At 42.2% G+C, this 21338-nt stretch overlaps 1 protein-coding gene across 3 annotated transcripts in view; it reads left to right on the top strand.

Annotated features, from left to right (window-relative positions):
- Positions 1-271: 271 nt before the first annotated feature.
- Positions 272-21338, top strand: part of larp1 (La ribonucleoprotein 1, translational regulator) — a 114618-nt gene continuing 93551 nt past the window's right edge. For all 3 annotated transcript variants that reach the window (XM_056284747.1, XM_056284746.1, XM_056284745.1), the window contains exon 1: positions 272-877. In XM_056284747.1, coding sequence (XP_056140722.1) covers positions 484-877 — 394 coding nt within the window. In that variant the 5' untranslated portion in view covers positions 272-483. The remainder of the gene's footprint in view (positions 878-21338) is intronic.

The raw sequence follows: 21338 nt of genomic DNA, 5'->3' as shown, positions 1-21338 counted from the left end.
TCCGTAGCAACGTGTTACTTTGCTCACTGCTCCGCTGAGAGACGCTACGAACGCCGACAAGCCTGCGTCAAAGCTGATTGGCTGACAGGACAACGGGGCGGTGCTTCTATCCTTACAAGGTTGGTGAACTGGCTACTCGTGCGCGGAACCGACGTCGCTCCGGTCGCACTGGGCCATGACGTGACCACGCCTCCACCTTTTTTACGCCGTACGTGCGCGCACCCGTGTGTCGCGTGGTAGGGATCAACCATATTGCTGCTGGTGGCGGAGACGGAGTGTAGTTTTGAGAGGCTCCGGGACGCCTTTTATATGTTTTAACTCGGTGTTTACCACTCTGCGTCTTAGACTGAAGGTCATTTGGTCTAGGGGTGGAGTGGAGAGGGAACTTGGACGCGTAACTTCCGCGGAATACTTCACGTTTTCATTTCCCGAAAAACAAGGCGAATTTGGGGGTGGGGGGGTTATCGTGAGGAAGAGGGGGAAATGGCCACTCAGGTGGAGGCTCTCCTGCCCAGCAATCCACTTGTCAAACAAGAGGATCGTGGACATGGGAGCGACGTGATCCGCGGAGAGGAGCGTTTGGACACGGGGGCCAAGCAGATGGGTGGTGTCACCGAGGTGAGCAGCTCAAAGGAAGACGGCGGCGAGCAGGGTGGGATTGGTAAAACGGAACAAACCCCGAAACAGGCAAAGAAAGAGGGCAGCAGCCAAGCGAAGGACAACGTGGATCAAGATGTTTCCAACTGTAAGCAAAGTGAGGATGGTGCTGTAAGCGGCAAAAAGGATTTTACTGAAGCCCCTCCGCCCAAGGTGAACCCATGGACCAAGAAAATGAATGCGGTGACCGTGGTCAGCGTGAATGGACAGCCTCACCATGGTTTGTACCCATCCCTACTCTCTCTATATATATATATATTTATTTTCTGTCGTACTGTCTGCGGATTCACGTCCAGGTGCACACACCTGAGCCACTAGATAGCTGAGCGGTCGTCAGGGCTCAGCCTGTATAGTGTGTTTAAGTTAGGGCTGCGTTGACAAGCTCGCTTGCCCCCCTCCCCCCTGGCTACTGTCGCGCTGCTGTGTAGCCAACATGCTCTCTATATTTAGTGGAAGGGCCAGTGCTATTCTTGGATCTGTACTGTGGACCTGAGACTGGAGTGGAGTGTCCGTGCTCACCCGGTGTAATTGAAATTTGCTTGCCAGACATCACTAATCACCCCCCCCCTCTACCCCCCTCTATTTTGAGTGTTTTTGCACCGTCAAGCAATAATACTCGTTGTTAGCGTTGTTTTGTTTCATCTGAACAGACGGGCTCCATTTAAGCTTTCCTAGTATGGTAGTATGGTGAGATTATGTTTGGCAAGGTTTGACAACGTTGACAGTGGTTGTCTGGTTACACCCGGTAGTCACTATTTAATGCTAAGCTCTGTATACGATGGCTGTCGTGGCTTTAAGTAACAACTTGGCCATTTTTCTGCAACAACAAGCTAGTGCATTATTGTCGAGTTCAGTCAACATGGCTGTGTTCGGCGCTTGCTTTAGCCGGTCAACTTTGAACATGGAAGCCGGTAGTTATATGCTCGGTTGCAAGGAATTGCCCCATGACACGTATTGTCTCCCAATGACAAACGTAGAGGTTGGCTCTCTATATGCTAAGCGCTAACAATAGCAACGAGTCCCCTTTTGGCCTACACAGACGCCAAGCCCTACTCCCTAGCTGGCTAGACTTTACCCGTAGAGCAGTAAGGCTAGGCGCATAGCTGACCCCCAGTCTCTGTGCAAACACACTGTCAGCATATTAGTAGACCAGAGGGAAACGCAAAGTTCAGTGCTAAATGTTGAACATGAGGCAGACGATCCATTTTAGTCTTTAAATGAACACTTTTGTTGTTGAACGTCACGTGTTCTCTCCACGTGCTACACGATCCAAACGCATGGGTACAATGCTGCCATATAACTCACATCTGCGCCACTTATGATCAGCTATCCAACAATCATTCACTTTGGGATGTGCAAAATACTCGTCTCTTGCCTATTGACAGGTTGCCATGCAACGCTCGATTGCTAGCTCGTTAGCTGTAAGACCGAGTGTCCATGGGGCTAACGTTAGCTTGGAAGCTAATTAGCTGATATGAGATCCAACATGGCTGCGGCCGCCTCACGGTCACACACAGTCTCACTAATCATTGTTGTCGTTCTCCTCTTTAATATACGGGCCAGTAATCCTGCTTTTGTAAATACAAAGGTTCTTGTCCCTTTTTTTAAAACGAAAGGACTGACACAGAATAACAATGTTTCATTAAATGTAACTGATTTGTGTGCGTGCTTAGGGCGAAGACTGCTGAGGCAACGTGGTTTCCCCTACTTTCAGCCATGTGTTTCCACGCCTTATGTCTGAGTGAATCAACCGTTATTTTCCCCTGTCAGTTAGATTCTCAGTAGAGTTGATTGTTTCGCAGTGGGTTCATTTGAGTGTTTTCGTCTGCCCTGTCGTGGCAATGCGTGCGTAAACAATACGGTCGACCCCCTCCCCCCACACGGTAGGAATCCTATACCAAAGAAATCTGGGTGGTCGTTGAGGGTGCATATCTCCAAAATATTGCTCAGTCTGCAACCAAGTAGTCGATAGCCACAGGTTGTGGTAACGAGGCAGTACTCAGGAGCGCCAAGGCTTCGGCACCATCAACGATTTCAGTGCAATATATTTTTAAGGTCCCATAACATGAAAAATGTATTTTCGTTCGTGTTAACCTCTTTGATCTGCAGCTTGTCTACATATATTTAAGATTGTTGTAGAAATTTACTCGGTAGGAATTTTTTTCTCTTCCTGGCAAATGCCAATAGTTGTGTCATCCTGTACTTTCGGATGTTTGCGAACAGAGATGTCCGGTGGAATGGACTGAGACTGAGAGAAGACTAGTAATCTTCTACCACCTACACCCACTTCATCTAAAGATTCCCAGCCGTCGTGGGCTGTTAGTGAAATTAAACTCTCTCTCCCCTCACAAAATCCCGCTTGACTGTTCATTGTCATTCAGATATACATCAAATCCTAGAGGGTTGCAGTGCTCTAAATGCTGTCTCGTGGGACCTTTAAAGATGACATAGGAAATGTGACTAAAACAGTGTTGCTCTCTCTTTGCAAAACAATCCTCAATTCTGCCATTGGCGTTCATTCCTAGTCTTCACAGAGGCAGCACACCTGGCATGATGGCATAGTGTGTACCACAGGCTTAAAGGTGTACTATGCAAGAGCCCCCCCATACACACATAGTCAGATAAGTGACGAATCTAAAAACTAATAAACCTAAAAACAAATGTTCACCCATTGCCCTGATTTACCCCACTATCCTATAAATGCATTTGTACAGCAAAATGGTTATCACTCTGACTAACTTAATGCAACCACACTTACACTACAAAAGGTTTTTTTAAACTTTTTCTGACAATTAAACATTGTGTTTAAACTCTAAATTTGTCAATATAGAGGAAGAAACAGATGGGAGAGTTGCCTCACAGCGTCCCAACAAAGACTGGCATGTCAGAACAGTGTTGGTTGGTGTTTTTTTTTCATACTGTCAAACAGACCCCTATTATTACCAGGGAATACGGTGTTATTGGTTTTAAAAATAGATAAATAAATAAAAAGAGAGACTGGAGGGAGCTGCCTTTGTTAAACCACCATGCAAATTTACAAAAGGTGTCACAGGAATCGTATTTATTTATTTTATTCACCAATCCACAAGGATATCCTGTATAGCTTTGTTACACAAGTCTGGAAATAGTGGTTTTGAAAAAAGAATTTCCTAACATGCAGTTCATTAAAGTGGATCAAATATTTAGAGCATGGCTTCAAATGACAATTTGTCCACTCTGTGGAATTACACCCTTTCTTTGGCCCTGTATGTTGTCACTGAGCCAGTACAAGTTTTCATTGCACACTGTCCTGTTTGTTTTTCTGTTTAGTTGTTTTTGCAAAAGTTGGTTGTGAAGGCCTAGCCTGAAATTTAGACACATAATGAAACGTTTGTAATTTTCTGACCAAATGGGCAGGTGTGTACTGTTATAAATAGTGAATGGACAAACAGTTAGCCTATAGTCTATTTGATAGATGTGATAATAACATTTTATATTGGTGTTGAAATGGATGCTGTCTTCATTTTGAAATACCCCAGGTTATCATATTGACACTGCCCAACCTTATATCAGATTTTTTTTTTTTTGCTTTTGTTTTCCTAATGTGACAACTTCAGACACAAGTTTGGTTGTGCATGTAGTGAGTTCAGTGATGTTGACCAATCAGTGCACAGTGTGTTCTACAAATGTGTGCAATGATAACTTTATAATTTTATAGATCTTAAAATTTTCTTCTGAGGACAGACTTTTCAGTGAGTTCTGATAATGATAATGATCTGCACTTATAGCATGTCTGAGTCACATGTGGCTATGCGGAAAATTATCTCTAGTTTTCTTTTGAGGATAGAGTCCATACTGTTCTCTTCTCCCTTACCAGTAACAGTTTCAGGCTTGTTTTATACATTTTTATTTTTTCATTTTGGTGTCCTTAACGCCAAAACTAAGTAGGAAGCTACCTGCTCTGTCGATGCCACATTGATGATGAATGATTGACACATGTTCCCTCCTCCCTGACACTGCTGGTTCCTCCTGATTCCCTCCCCTGTCACTTACCCTCCTTACTATCTCCAATCGTGAGTGTCAGATGTTAGTGTCTCCTGTCTGGTGATCAAGACATGTCAAAAGCTGATGGTTTAGTTTAGTCTGTCCATGGCAACCTTATATGAATACAAAATATCATGTAGTCTGAGGAGGCCATTGGGTGGACTGTTTTAAAGCTTCCACCCAGTAACACTGGATAGAATCCACATCCACCAAAGGTTTGATGAGATTTTAAATGGTGCAGCATATTTTTACCTGTTTATTTTTTATGTTTGGAATATTAATTATAACTTTTTTGAAGGCACTAACACGTTCCAAAACTTAAGTTCTGTGTTAAAAGTTCCCACAAGCTTTGAGGAATGGAATTGGATGGCTGAACAAATTGCTCACTCCAGACCAGTGTTTTGTATCAAGTTGAGCAGTACTTAGAAGCGGGTGGGGTTTATTATGGACCCCACCCACTGCCTGTGGTTCACATCACTTGACATGTAGATAGATGTGCATGTGCTATCTCCAGAGAATTTGATGGTGCTCGTCATATGATCCCTCCTCTTGAAGCTCCGGAAAACTTGGTTTCAAATATGGAAAATGTGTATAATAAAAACCCATCACTGTAAAAGTTCCAACCAAAGCTAACTAAAAAGAAATCTTCATCCTGCTTATAATTACATGTGCTTAAAATGTACATTAATCTGTCTGACAAGGACTGTGTGGTCTGATCAAAGTGATTGATAGTGGGATCTCCCTGGCAATGTAAACAAACTACCCAGTTACGGGTTAAGTGACAGCTAGGGCTCTGTTCGCAGTGGCAGCAGCTGGTCACTGAATGGTGAGTTACAAGGCAGAATGCTTAGTTTGCATTAGCTAGCTAAGATACATGATGTTACATGTGTTTTGCGATGTGATTGCATAGTCGTGGCCTGGGGCAAGCCCTTATAATGCTTTTCTTTTGTTTACACTGAGGCTTGCAATGTTGTGTCCCAACAGAATAAAGTGTTCAGTTCCCTCCCTCACTTCAGTTTTTAATATCTTTATTTCATTAAGTGAAACCCGACATTTTGGAACTGATAATTGAGCTGCATGGGTTTCATTGGTGCGTGTTGTTCACACAATTGGATGTGAGGGAGAGAACCAAACACTGCTGGCAAGACGCCTCTGTCAATCACTACGTGATCAGATCATGTCCCCAGAGTCCTGGCAGATGAATTAGAGTCTGTTGGTCAGTTTGTTTGAGCGCGTTTTAATAATAGTAAACAGTGCTTCCTTTTTTTTATTTCAATGTTGATTAATGCTTTTTAAGTCGCCCATCTTTAATAGCATAGACACATTTGAGCCAAGTTGTCAGTGGCTTTAAATTTTGCAGAGGCAGGGATATAATGTGGTCATCTGTGACTTAGCTTTTTACTTTGTTTCTGTGCCCTGTGACGTCACAGCTAATTGGTGTGAAATCACAAATTCAATAAGTTTCACAGTGGGCCAAAAGAGTATCCATGATTTCTGCAGAGGAGTTTAGCGTTGGGCATGTATGCAGGATGTGGTGGTATTCTGACTGCCTCATTGAGGCACTCAGGTAAAAGAAAACTTTATTTTTTTCTTTTTTTTTGCAGTGCATTTCCAAATGTGTGTTTAACTGTTTTGTATTTTCAATAAGTATGGTCTCGAACTTAAATGTGCTCCCCCAGCATTTAGGCCAAACTCCCCTGAACAACTGACACCCATGATGGGCTTTGGTGCCTGAGAGAAATGTTTATGAGCCAGCCTTAAGTGTTTGTGGTGACACTGTAGGCCTCTCCTATATTCCCGAAATTCATTCCAGTGCTGTTGTGTCAGCAGCTTCCTAAAAAAAAGAAAAAAGGATAGACCTGAGTTTTAGCTGTTGGTGGTGTGATATTTGTTGGTAAATGCTTTGGGTTGTGCTTAGTCTGCCATATGTGCCTGTTAGGCACAGCAACCTGGCTTCTGCATTAGGACTGCCACTATTTCTCTATCGATTAATCTATTGAGTAGTCAATAAATCTAAACTAGGGCTGTCACAATGTCAGATTTTCACTACATGATTATCGTGGTCAAAAAAATTCACGATAAAGATATTTATAGAAAATTGGGGGAAAGAAACAATAGTGCTGTCAGTCAAATTCATCTTTAACTTTGTTTATTGTGTGTTTATCTCTTTGTTTTGGCAAATAAATTACACCCAAAGTAATTTATGTGGGGAGGTGGAGAGAGTCTGAAACCATAATTGTACAAAAGCGCACAAAAAGAACAATTACACTCAGTGGATAGTGAAAAGGCAACCAGATGAACTGATAAACAAAAGATCCACAAGGCCTAACATCTGCCATCAATACAATGTCAACTGAAACAAAACCACTTTTGGGGAGCAGGGGGACAGAGTTTGTGTGTGAGACCAGCGACTGACAATTAACCACTCTGATATACTGTGACCATGTTCTTGCATAATTTTTCTTTTTCATGACATGATTTTGCGCGGCAGTAGTAGCCACACACTGTGGTAGTAGCTAGCTAGCTAGTTGCGGCATCACGGCGTCACCTCAAGTGTGTGTCTCTGTGTGTGTGGAGGGGCAAAGCGATAATTGAAAGAAATGGAAATGATTTAAGAGGCCCTGAGTTATTTGCACAATATTATCATATGTGTATTAATAACATCCATCCATTCATTATCTGAACTACTTATCCTGCTCTGAGGGTCACGTGGATGCTGGAGCCTATCCCAGCAGTCCTTGGGTTGCAGGCGGGGAGACATCCTGGACAGGCCGCCGGCCGACACACACACACACACACACACACACACACACACACACACACACACACACACACACACACACACACACATTCATACCGAGGGACAATTTAGTATGGGCAGCACGGTGGCGCAGTGGTTACCGTGGTCGCCTCACAGCAAGAAGGTCCTGGGTTCGAGCCCCGGGGTAGTCCAACCTGGGGGGGTCGTCCCGAGTTGTCTGCCCAAAGAGCTGTCTCCGCCAGTGAAGCAGCCACCATTAGGCTGAAAATCAAAATAATCCCATCAGAGAGATAGCAAAAACATTAGCTGTGGCCAAGTCAACCATTTGGTACATTCTTTAAGAGAAAGAATGCATTGGTGAGCTCAGGAACACCAAAAGACCTGGAAGACCATGGAAAACAACTGTGGTGGATGACAGACGAATTCTTTCCATGGTGAAGAATAACCCCTTCAGAACAGTTGGTCAGATCAAGAACACCTTCAAGGAGGTAGGCATACCTGTCAAAGTCAACAATCAAGAGAAGACTTCACCAGGGTAAATACAGGGTAAATACAGAAGGTTTACCACAAGATGTAAACCATTGGTAAGCCTCAAAACAGGAGGGCCAGATTAGAGTTCACTATAAATTATCTTAAAAAGCCCGGACAGTTCTGAAACAACATCCTATGGACAGATAGATAAAGATCAACTTGTACCAGAATGATTAGAAGAGTGTGGAGAAGGGAAGGAACTGCTTATTATCCGAAGCATACCATCTCATCTGTGAAGAATGGTGGAGGTAGTGTTATGGCGTGGGCATGTATGGCAGCCAATGGAACTAGTTCCCTTGTATTTTTCGATGATGTGACTTATAACAAAAGCAGCAGGAGGACATCTAACAAAAGCAGCAGGATGAATTCTGAATGTATAGGCTTATATTATCTGCTCAGATTCAGCCAAATGCTTCCATATTCATTGGACGGCGTTTCACAGTGCATATGGACAATGACCCAAAGATACTGCAAAAGCAACCTAAGACTTTAAGGCAAAGAAGTTGAGTGTTCTGCAATGGCCAAGTCAGTCACTTGACCTGAATCCAATTGGGCATGCATTTCACTTGCTGAAGGCAAAACTGAAGACCAAACGTCCCAAGAACAAGGAGGAACTGAAGATGGTTGCAGTAAAGGCCTGGCAGAGCATCACCAGAAACCCATTGTCTGGTGATGTCTATGGGTTCCAGACTCCAGGCAGTCATTGACTGTAAAGGGTTTGCAACCAAGTATTAAATCAATTTAATTTATGATTGTTAGTCTGTCCAACTACCTTTGAGCCCCTAAAGTTAGGGGCTGTGTGTAAAAATGTTTGTAATTCCTATACAGTTCACACAATGTTCTTTCTATGTTTGTTTTTTGTTTTTTTTTATTCCCCCCTTTTTTCCTCCCCATTTGTATCTGGCCAATTACCCCACTCCTCCGAGCCATGCCGGTTTCTGCTTCACCCTCTCTGCCGATCTGGGGAGGGCTGCAGACTATCACATGCCTCCTCCGATACATGTGGAGTCACCAGCCGCTTCTTTTCACCTGACAGTGAGGAGTTTCGCCAGGGGGATGTAGCGCGTGGGAGGATTACGCTATTCCCTCAGTCCCCCCCCCCCCCGAACAGGTGCCCCGACTAACCAGAAGAGGCGCTAGTGCAGCGACCAGGACACATAACCACATCCAGCTTCCCACCCGCAGACATGGCCAGTTGTGTCTGTAGGGACACCTGACCAAGCCGGAGGTAACACTGGAATTTGAACTGGTGATCCCCATGTTGGTAGGCAACAGACTAGACTGCCACACCACCTGGACGCCCCCTTCCCACAATATTTTTGACAAAACCCTTAAATTAAAGCTGAATCTACACTTAAATAACATTAATTGTTTCATTTAAAATCCGTGCTAGTGGTGTCATGAGCCAAAATTATGAAAATCATCACAGTCCAAATACTGCGTGACCCCCTACTAAGATAAACTGTATCACACACAAATGGCTTGAGCTTGTTCTAGCTCCTCCAGCAGGCTCCACTGTTCAGCTTTGAGTAAAGGAAATGTTTTGCTCTTTGTCTTAACTTCTGGGTCTGACAGAGTCGCTGTAACAGACGGCTTCTGCTGTAGTGGGCAGCTGATCATGTAGTAAGAGCTATTCCATCTTACATTAGCATCTTGAATCAGTTTGTGTTCAAGGTTGCCCATTTGTTTTAGTTGTGTTTTCAGCTTTGAGCTGGCAATTTCACTCTTTTTAAAAACGTTCCCCCAAGCACCTTGCAGCTCCAATTACCTTGGTATTTTGTGGATTCTACAGTCTGTGTTGACCACCAGTTGTAATGTGTGGCCAACACAGCGGATTGAAGCTATCCAACAACTTGAGGGCTGCTACTACATTAGCTGCATTGTCATGCACCACAGCCTTGATTTTACATGCAGGAATTCCAAACTGCTCAATTGCTTTTTCAACCTGGGATACAATATTGATTGCAGTGTGATGCTCTCCAAGTGGCATAGTAGTCAAAGTGTAGCTTATGAGCTCCCAGTCATTGTTAATAAAATGGCAGGTTATGCCCAAGAATGCCTCTCTGGCAATACTTGTCCATGCGTCTGTTGGTAAACTGATCCTGGAACTGGATGAAGAGAGGGCAAGTTTGACTTTGTTGAATTCGTCCTGTGTCTTCTCCATGTTGGTGAAGCATGTTCTTTTAGGTAGAATATAGCCTGGTTGGGATGTTTTAACGATAGCACGGAAACCCTCATCATTCTGCCATTGACAGGAGTCTGTTTTTGATCATGTTGAAGACACTATGGGGTCCTCCCTATAGTCCCCGGGTCCTATAGTCCCCGGGTCCTATGTTCCCCGCTTTGTATGAGACCGGGGAATATCGGACCTTTTTGTATACAGAGGGCCCTATATTCCCCACTTTTCCCCAAAAGGGTCCTATGTTCCCCGTTTTGTATGTGCAGGGGAACATAGGACCTTTCTTTATAAAAAGGGTCCTATGTTCCCCTAGGGCACCCGGGGAACATAGGACCTTTTTATAAAGAAAGGTCCTATGGTCCCCGGTCAGCAGGTTTGACGCTGTTTGGCGCAAAAAGTGCATTTTCAATAATGCATTATTTAGGGCAGATTATTAAGAAGACAATGAATCATACGATTTCTATTTTTATATCACAAAAACGAATTCACAAAGTCCAGGTTGGCTAAAGTATGTGGAAACTTTCCACACTAAACCAATTTCAATTTATTAGGCTATAGCCTATATTTGGGCGCATAACCCACCGCGGTAGTTCTCTGATATTTATGCGCGAAATGTGTCACTTACCGAGGAAAATGCGCCTCGCCTAGTAGGTGAGCTGGCTCGTCTGTGTCTGAATGTAATATAGTAAGCCTATGTTCCTTGAGCAACTGTACCCGGGCATAGCTCAGTCGGTAGAGCTCTCGCCTATGGATCGCAAGGTCGTGAGTTCGATCCCGGGTGCCGTCAACTCAGCGTATGAGTAGCACATTGTGCGAGAAGTGCTGGGAGCTGAGGATAGGTGTTGTGTTCCGTCCTCAGCAGTCCATCTCCCAGAGGTCTAGCGCATTGTACCAGGGATAGACTCCTGCGAAAGCTGGCTGATACCGACAAGAGGCCAATTCCGACCCACTTCTTCTATGTTCCCTAGAAAGCCGTCGTTCCCATCATAACCACACCCGCTTATTGGGAAAAGCATCTGACAGATATTAGATAGAAACCATCTGCTCAGTAAGGCCCTTTAAGCATCATAATTGTAATGATAATAATAATAACATAATAATAATGACAATAATTGTCATGTACCGGTTCTGCATGTAAGGGCACCCGTATGTATGTGACGTCACCTGTTGACGTGGGGAGAAGCGCGAGGAATATTGTTCGGGCAGTCTTGCAATACGGTGGAATAAAGCAAGCCACGTTAGGCATTGTGTAATAACGGTGTGCCTGATCATTTATAATCAATGACACCTAAATAAGCATATAGGTGGGAATAACGGATCAGAACAATAATAATGATAATAATAATAGCGTAATAATAATGATGATGATGATGATAATAATAAGGATAATAATAACAATATAGCCTTATATTAGAAATGCTAAAAATTGGATAATTGAAATATTTATGATTATAAAGTAGGCTAATATAGCATGGTAATAACAATAAAATAATAACAATATATGCCTGGTCTCTTAAGATTCTAAGATGCTGTATACTACAGAAATAACGGGACATAGGCCTAGGCTAATGAATACGCCTTTTTGACAAAATATGAATGAAAGGCTAATCAACAACGCTAAAGCTGAATCACAAAACACATATTGCTCGAAAAATATTTTATAAATAGCCAAATGCACACATGATTTCGAGTTTGGAAATATTTAAGACTTGTCGTGGATGTGTGGTCATCTGCACGCAAGTTTCCTGGCGTTCTAAACCACATGATCAAAATTCACCTATGTCTAAACCGCCCGCCAACTTGCAACAATTTGCAACAATCGGTTGTTATCGGTGATAACTCGTGGACTCACTGTCATGTGCTTACTAGCCTACAAGAAGACAAACAATGGCGATAGTTATGGATGGTGATCGAGGGGGCAAAGTGTTGGTACATGAGAACTTCAGATATCAGAAGCACCGCACCAATCAAGACACCATTAGATGGAGGTGCTGGAGGTGAAACTGTAGAGTGCCACTGATCACAAATAGATCTGAAGTGGAGGACGTGGATGCTAACATTATTGTGCACGATGTTGGGGAACACGTGCATCCCCCTGACGGAGAAATGGTGCACCGTGCAGAATTCCGACGGGGTGGTTGCAGAAGTTGCGAGGGAGCCAACAGTCCCAATCAGAAGGATCTATAATGCGCAAAGGGTCCTGCAGCGTCGGCAATGTCGAATCCAGGGTTTTAGCCCCTCTTTGCTGAGTAGCCTAATGGACTAGGACTACTCATTTTGATTTTTTGAAGAAGAAAAAAGCCTTAACGTTAGCCTAGTTAGGCCTTGGAGATTTTTGTTTTAGACCATGCCTTTTCTGGGGGGCTTCTGCCATAGACCAACCCTTTTTCAGCCAAGCTTTTACTAGAAGCATTTTGTTATTAATAGCCTATTATCAGCATTACTATAGTATTATGCCTGCAATTGTTATTTGTTATTAGGCCTCTTTTATAATTAGGCTATTATTATTATTATCATTATTATTATTAGGCTGTAATTATTATTATTATTATGTATTATTTATTATTATTATTGATATTATTACTATTACTATTATTATTATTATTATTATTATTATTAAAGAAGAACATCAAAGGATGTAAGGTAGCACTCATCAAATGAAAAAAAGACACAATTCTCTATTTTACCATTTCATTGTTTGGCATCAGTCATTAACTTGGCCTGGTGGTCTTCTTCAGAAACCTTAATGACTGATGCCAAACAATAAAATGGTGAAATAGAGGACTGCCTCTGTTATTTTTTTACCATTTGGTGAGTGTTACCTTACATCCTTTGATGTTCGTCTTTGATTCATGTTTTTGGTTTAGCACCTCCACAAGCCTTTAGTTTTTTGAGAAGCACATATTATTATTATTATTAGGCAATTAGCCTATTGTGTAAGGTAAGCGGCCCCCGTTGATGGATACTTTGTGCTGGTCCTAAATTTCAAGTCCTGGTCTAAGTTCTCTGCCTAAAAAGTTCATCATTAAAGTCTTTTTGAAAGAAAGTCTGCCAAGTGATTTAATATGGAAAACGATCTGCAAAGTAACAAGAAAGTGGCTGAAGTGTCCAGTGCTGTGCAAATTGAACTTTGAGCGAAGGTGGAAATGGCTAGGTTATACTGGTAGGTGGGCCTACTGCAAGACAAACTTGCGTTGATTGCCGACTGTCCATGCTGAGCCGGAGAGCCAACTAACTAGGCCTACTGCAGTAAATATTGGTAAGAAATAACAATAAAGCAAATTACAGCCTCCTCTAGGCCCGATTTGGATACGCACTCAAGGTGGCCTGCGATATACAACAGCCAACAATGGTAATACGGCCTAATTTAATCAGCGGAGGAATAGATTGTCGTAGCCTACATCTCAGCCATGACCCCAGTTTTGATTATTTTGGACCCGTTAAGGAAATAATTTGCAAAAAGGGTTCTAAATTCCCCGGTTTGTTCCTCGATTGGCAATAGCGGGGAATATAGGACCCTTTATTTGGAAAAAGGTCCTATGTTCCCCTGGAAACAGCGGGGAATATAGGACCCTTTTTCCAAAAGAGGGTCCTATGTTCCCCGGTGTCTATTGCAACGGGGATTATAGGACCTTTTTAGGGGAAAACGGGGAATATGGGACCCTTTTTTTTCGAAAGGGTCCTATGTTCCCCGATCGGGGAACATAGGACCCGGGGAATATAGGACCCGGGGACTATAGGCACGGCCCCGACACTATCACTAAGAGCTGCTGCAGATTGCAGTGAGCAAGCCTTCTTTTGCAGGAATTTGTTCATGTGGCTTTGCCTTCTACTGACAGCAAGAGAGAGAGGAGAAAAACAAATGTAACATAATTAACATGTGATAATGAAGACATAGTAATGTCTTGTTCCTTTAACTTGCACCTTTTAATTTTGGTCACAATTGTTCAAATGTTTTCTATTGTATTTCTGGCATTCCTCACACAAAGAAATGTGCTTAATATAATGGCAGAAATAAATATTTAGATAAGGTACATGTCCCAACAAGCCCACTGCGCGCATACACACTGGCACCGTCAATCATTATAGAATAATGCTGCGTTCCATTCAAAGTCCGAGGTCGGAATTTCCTGGTTGAAATTTCCGATTTCTGACCTCCAAGCATCCCAGGTGCATGATGCCAAACGTAAACAAAAAATATGGCTGACTGTGACAGACGTGTTTTTTTGGCTAATGTATAGACAATTGAACTGTCAGCTGTGCAGCCTCCTTGCGTATATAAACAAACAATAACTTTTGTACAGAGAAGATAACTTTCAGGAATTGTTTACTGTAACCAGCTACCTAATAACATTGGTGACATATTTTGACAAAAAAATTAAATGCAGAAGAGGTTTTGCTCTATGATGGCATAAATTTAGTTAAATACAGACAAATATACTTTAGGTTGCCTTTTAGTTGAGGGTTTACCATTAACTTCCATGGGTTTACCATTAACCTCCATGGGTGCTGCCATTGTTGTGTGGCATCAGGCAACTGCTTCTTCACGAAGTCGGGGGTAGATAGGTTTGCCCCGAGTTTACAAGTAGGAGCTGCAGCTATGAGTCATGGTCCATTGTACTTTTTCTAGTAGGAGGTTGGAAAAGCTCGACTTCTGAGTTGTCTGGAATGCAGCATAAGCCCAGATTCTAGCCTACGCATTTTCTCAAACACTTAATTCAGTGACAATTCTAAGGTAGCAGGCAGATGACCTTATGACAGCCACAAGGAGAAAAGATGTTAAAAAGCTCTCCCTACTAATGGTAATTTAATAATCATGAATGGACAACACTTACAGTGGTTTTGCCTTTTCTGGTGATCCATCATCAGGAATATCGCCCCTGTGTGTTTTCTCTTCAGGTGCTCGTGCATAGCGCTAGTGCTGTTATGGTCAGTGTACAAACCACCTTTTTGTTGGGGATAATTTGAAATACTCCCATACTTTTGAAGCCTTGGGTATTTGGAAACTTTTACACTGAAGCTCTTTTGCAATTTAGTTGGACTCCGCTGCAGCCACCATAATTTCTTAAAACTGTAGCGTTGACTTGAGCCGACCAATGACTGGAGCCAAAAACGACTGACGTCATGCACGCAGCAATTTCATAGTGATATTGAAGAAAAACATTTTTTATAATGAAGCGTTTCAGAAATCAAAAAGGGAAATTAATTTAAAAAAAAACAAAAGCAACATTGTGTCGGTTTAAAATATTAACGCATTTTCAGTGTCAGCGTCATTGATTACGTTAAGTAGTCGCGGCAGCTCTATTCTACATCAAATTTACCACTGCCTGTCCATTTCTTCTGCATTTGGGAGCATACCTTATATGCCATACTGGCTTTCCTGGGAAAGCCCCCTGACTGTAACTTAATGACTATAAAAGCATTTATGATTTGAATGTTTGTGGATTAGCTATTATCTTGGTAGTGACAGGACGTGTGTCTGCATGTTAATCTTAAGGATTGTAGCTTTGACCTTTGGTCCTAGTTGGGGGGAGGGGGTGTTTTAGTGCACTGGGGCAATTGTATTCTTCTTGTAAACTAATTATTCCTGAAGGTCACAAGTGATATGGTGAGAAATGTTAAAGCTGCTTGTGTGTGTGACACATTTGCCATCCTAGTGTTTCGTTACAAATCCTGCAACACCATGAAGACTTAAGATGGATCGTTATGAAATTGTCTTTTTAGTGCTTTAGCTTTGCAGTTTTTATTGCTTTCATAATTTTTTTTTAATCTTATCTGAGAAACTTGACCTCTCACCCTAAAGGTATGATTACTTGAAAGAACACTACTCCTCGTTTGTCCAGTTGACTCAGCAGCACCTGGCCAGAAATATTTCGGGTAGCCTTCCCTATATTCCCCTCAGTGGCAGCCTGCAACTGCCCAGAGTGAGCTTTAACAGTAAAATTGGCAGTCTTTGCACTCTGGACACCGCCAGCCAATCTCCAAATAATTTGCGGTGAGTTTTTGGGGCTTGTAAAATAAAAAGTGCCGAACCAAAGAAAGCTGAGATAGAAATGTTCCTATTGACCAGAGACCAGGGTGTGAAATTTAAAATTTTTTTTTTTTACCTGGTTGGTGGTGAGAGTTCTCCTATTCTGGTGGATTTGTTTTTCCTCCAGTGGGTAATAAAAAGCTATCACCGTGCTCTTTCTGACGCCTCCTTTTATCTACAGAGTTATTCGATATATTTGATGATGAGTAAGTTGATTTTACAGTTTTGTGTCACCTATTGGCCCAGAATGAGTTGTAGAACTGTAATCATGACTATGGCTCTCTTGTGGCAGCCCCTTATAAGACTTGACAATCTGATGTCATAACCTTGGGTTCTAGTACTAGAAACAGGACATATTCAGCTCCTAGTTAAGATCTACAAGATGAAATGTAATTAAAAGGGGAAAAAAACAGGTCAGGGAAGTTTGCTCTAACACATTAGCATTCCTAAAGTGCCTAGAGGAGCCCTCCTAAACAAGTAGAAATCAAGCCCAATCTGTTTTAAAAAAAAATTGGATATGAAGAGAAAAAAAATTGTTTTCTAATGGTGGAAATCACACTGTACTGTCAAACCCACTTGATTCGAACAGTGCTATCTGAACTACCCCAACAACTTGAGGATTTTCATCCGTCCTGGCCAAACTTTGTTTATACCAATCCAACTTCGAATAAATCGAGGTCAGCTTAGTTGAGAACCCTCTTAACGAGTTCACTCCCATCGGTTTATAGAAAGAAGAAAAGAAAGAAAGCCACTTCATTTTTGTCAGTTGTACAGGTTACAACAAAACTTGTTCTCTGCATTTAACCCATCCTATTGTATAGAAGCAGTGGGCAGCTGCAGTGCCTGGGGACCAACTCCAGTTCTTATTTCCATTGCCTTGTTCAGGGGCACAGACACGAGTATTAACCTTAACATGCATGTCGTTTTGATGGTGGGAACAAACCGTAGTACTCGGAGGAAACCCACGCAGACACGGGGAGAACATGCAAAATCCACACAGAAAGGAGCTGGGATGGCCTGCGGTTCGAACCCAGGACCTTCATGCTGTGAGGCAACAGTGCTAACCACTGGGCCACCGTGCCACCCACCCATCAATAGCTCTGACAACGACTCCTAGAGGATAAATTCTGAGTCTCATCACCAGCCAGTTAGACTAGCTTGGTCTAGTCAGAAAGGCACGAACTGAGGAAGCCTCTTGGATGAGAGGCAAAATGTCTTCACGGATATATACCAAGTCCAGTTGCACTTGATTCAACTCCTTTGGATAAAGTGCCACCCAGCTGTATTTCCATACTTTTAACCTGATTTAGTGATGCGCAGATAAGACTAAAAGTTTACAATCAATTTGACACAGCAGCTGTTTGTAGTTTTATTTTTATGATGTGCCAGGACCTGGAAGGGTTAGCAACCCTGGAAGTACACTGGTTTGTTAAGAGCTAAGGCATTGACCTCAGAACAAGTGTTAGGTTGGATTCACACAGAATCAGGCAATGCGGTGCCTGGCTGCAGCAGTGTGTGGCGGTGTGTGTGTGTGTCACTACATGGCCCATTGTGATCATTGAATGGGCCATCGCAGCGATCATGGCCCATTTGGGCATATTCGGTCTGATCACCAGCTTACGTGATAGGCCAAGGCAGCATGACTTTGAGTTGTGTTGAGGCAAAAGTTGGATCTGGCTCAACTCTCTGGGTTTGGGCAAAAATTTAGAAATGAGTTGGGTTCGGGTCAATATCGGTCATGTTGGCTTCAAGTTATTTTAAGTTAAAATATAATGCTGGGGTTTGCGTGACAATGCTGAATGAAACACGGGCTATTTCAGGCAGTAAATGCAGCCTATAGCTAAGGATGGAGGACGTTGAACCAAATTTGTTATCGGGGGAGTTTAAACCAACCGAAAACCGTGCAGGGAAATTGATGGTACGGAGGCATTTCGGTGCTTCAGGGCTTCAGTTTACCTTAACTGCGTCGGGCTCGGGTCGGGCTTGGACATAAAAAACAGAATACCTGATGGGTTTGTTTCAGGCTCAGTTACTGTGCTGTTGGGCTCGGGTTGGGTTCGGACAAAAATATGCAGCCTGAGCCTAGAACAGATGATAGTAGCACGGCTATAAATGACAGCAAAACATAGTAGAAACTCTCACACTGAGTAAAAGTGTGAGTTGCGACACACCAAAATAAACAATAGAGCATAACGTGAAATGATAGATATTTTTCTATCGTCACATGATATATATCATCATATCACACATCCCTTCTCACACCATTTTCTTTGCGCGAATTAATTGATTTAGTGCAACACTTGAGATCCTCAAAGAATAACTTGCTTAAAAAATTAACAGAAACTGTTGGTCCTTGTCTTGTGACTATTGTAAATGAGTCTCTTTCTGGTTATGTCCCTGACTATCTCAAACAGGCTTGTGTTCATCCTCTTTTAAAGAGACACAGTCTTGTACTGTTTTTATTAATTTCAGACTCATTACAATTTTGAAATCCTGAAAACAGGGGTCTGTATACAAAAACTGGGGCACATGAGCAGAATTTTTTGTTGTTTTGATTCAGTCTGCTTTTCACCGGCAACACGGCACCAAAATTGTTCTGCTGAGTTATAAAGGATATAAATCCATGTTGACTCTTGTAAATGCCCAGTATTAGTTCCTCTTCATCTTAGTGTGTCCTCGCACACCATTGACACAGACTTGATAAACACGCAGGCAGTGGGTTGACATAGTCAGGACTGCTTTAAACTGCTTTTCCTTATATTGGTCAAATTAAAAAATTGCGGTCCATTGGCAGGTATGTTTAATTATCATCTTTGCTTACTTCCAGTGTGCCACACTGTAAGTCCATTCTTAGACCTACTCTATTTCAAATTTACATGCTTCCCTTGGGTCAAGTCACCCTTCTTCATTTTAATATTTCTTTCCACTGTTATGTTGATGACACACAACTATATCCCTCCTGTCAGGCTGTAGGATCTCACCAAGTGGGCTGTTTTGCATGACTACATAGTAGCAATCAAGTACTCAATGTCTCAAAAAACACAAGTCCTTGTTAGGAATTGGCCCTGAAAATTGGTGCAATTTCAACATTTACGTGATTGATTGAAATATGAAATCTGGTCAAAAATCCACCCATTAAAAGACTATTGGGAATAAGCCCCACATTTATGCATCTATGACTAACAATTGCAACTTGAAGGGTAAAAAGACTTGAACAAGTCCTATTGACGTTCGTAGGATGCTGACTTACCAGCATCCTACGACCTTACCACCAGGTATAGAAAGCAGTGTTAATTAAAATGAGTGTTTCTGTTGTGGCAGAGATGCATGGACCAAGGAGCTCACACACACACACACACACACACACACACACACACACACACACACACACACACACACACACACACACACACACACACACACACACACACACACACAAACAAATACGCTAAGCTTTTTAGAAGCGTAAAAGGTGTTTCGGCGTGAGCCGTGTTATCTGTTTAGAGGGTTGGTCTGGACTCCACGATAGCAGCACATCCCTGAGAAGGCATGGCTCTTCAGAGTAGCTTGCAGGCTTGTGCCAAGGGTGTGGGTGCTTTGCATCATAGTGCACTTAGATGTACTCTTGTGAAGTGCAGCATAATCTCTTACAGCCAAAGGCCTGCTAACAGCCTCAAAACAGATCTATTCATGAGGCAGTTTAACAGATAAATTAAAGGCCAGGCACAAAGCGTATTACGAAGGAGGTTAGATTGTAAACTGAGGTAGAAATGACAGATTGAATTTATTTCCTCTTTTAATGTAGTGCGTGTGTGTGTGTGTGTGTGTGTACATATGTGATGTGCATGCAAGTGTGCATGGGCCTCACATTGCAACCAAGGTGTGGTTAAAGAGTGAAAAACGGACTAGCTACATGGAGCTTGAAAGCCCCTTAGGCAGAAAAGAAGAGGAAGAGTTTGCTAGTATGTTGGGACTTGAGGACAGCTGTAAGCTTGATTTGAAAAGTTTGATAGTAAATCTGTGCTTTTAATGATTACTCCCTGACAAAAGAGAAGCAATTTGAGAGAAAGCATCTTGAAAAGGCCAGCAAAAAAAAACAAAAAAAAAAACAAAAGCCAATGTAATACATTTCCATTTTAGCAGACTTTTTTTCTCCTAAATAGCCTACTTAACAATTACTTGATTGATTAATTTCATTATCATTTTTGGTTAATCAAGCATGTCAAAATAAATGATAAAATGATTGAATTGGACAATTTGTGTAGTTCGGTGAATGCTAAAGTACCTCCACGTGATGGTCGGCTACCTGCCTGAAGGGCTATTAATATGCTTACCAGCCACAGCCAAAATGTATTGGTGTTCAGATGGAGGTAAATAAACGAATATACAATATAATTTGGAATAGGATGTGTAAATGTTTACCAATGTAAGAAAATAATAACTGATGACAATTCTTTTTTCATTTAGCTGGAAGCAAAAGCTCGTTTAAGAATAAATGGTCACTTGCACCATTAATAGGCTTTAAAAAAAACCATCCGATTTCCAGTATCCATTCAGGCTGTTAGCCACAAAGAGCTCATTTTGCCCAAACAATGGAATAGGCAAGGTGTAAGCTTGTGCAGTGTAGACTTGCAGGGGATCTTATGAAGGAAAAAGAAATAATAAACTCAAACAGTGTGGAATGTTTTCTTTCTGATACATAGATCAAATACAGTGGCAGTACCGGCTCTTTGTTAAACTATCTTAAGTTTATTCACCCCTATAATAGCCCTACAGCATCAGCTGCTAGCAATGCAAGCAATCTACAGCAATCCTTGCGAGCCTTCACATGTTCAACAGTGCGACAGGGAACAAAAGTGACAAGATTACATCGATAATCTGTGAAATATTTTCACTTGATTTGCAGCCGATGTCAGTCATTGAGGATGTTGGCTTAAACAAAGTAATGGCACACTTGGATCCTGACAATAACATGCCATGTTGAAAGGCTGTGACAGCTTGACTGGCGAAATTGTACAGTTCCCTTGCTGCAGATACAAAACGTGAGCTTGCAAAAGTCAAATATGTTGCATTGACCACTGACGGCTGGACAACTGATGGCTGGACATGACCTCCTACACAGCAATAACAGGCTACCACGTCAACAATGGCTAAGA

The sequence above is a fragment of the Lampris incognitus genome, chromosome 8 (assembly GCF_029633865.1).
Source record: "Lampris incognitus isolate fLamInc1 chromosome 8, fLamInc1.hap2, whole genome shotgun sequence".
NCBI lineage: Eukaryota > Metazoa > Chordata > Actinopteri > Lampriformes > Lampridae > Lampris > Lampris incognitus.
The sequence above is the reverse complement of the archived record's forward strand: the minus strand, read 5'-3'. Positions and strand labels throughout refer to the sequence as shown.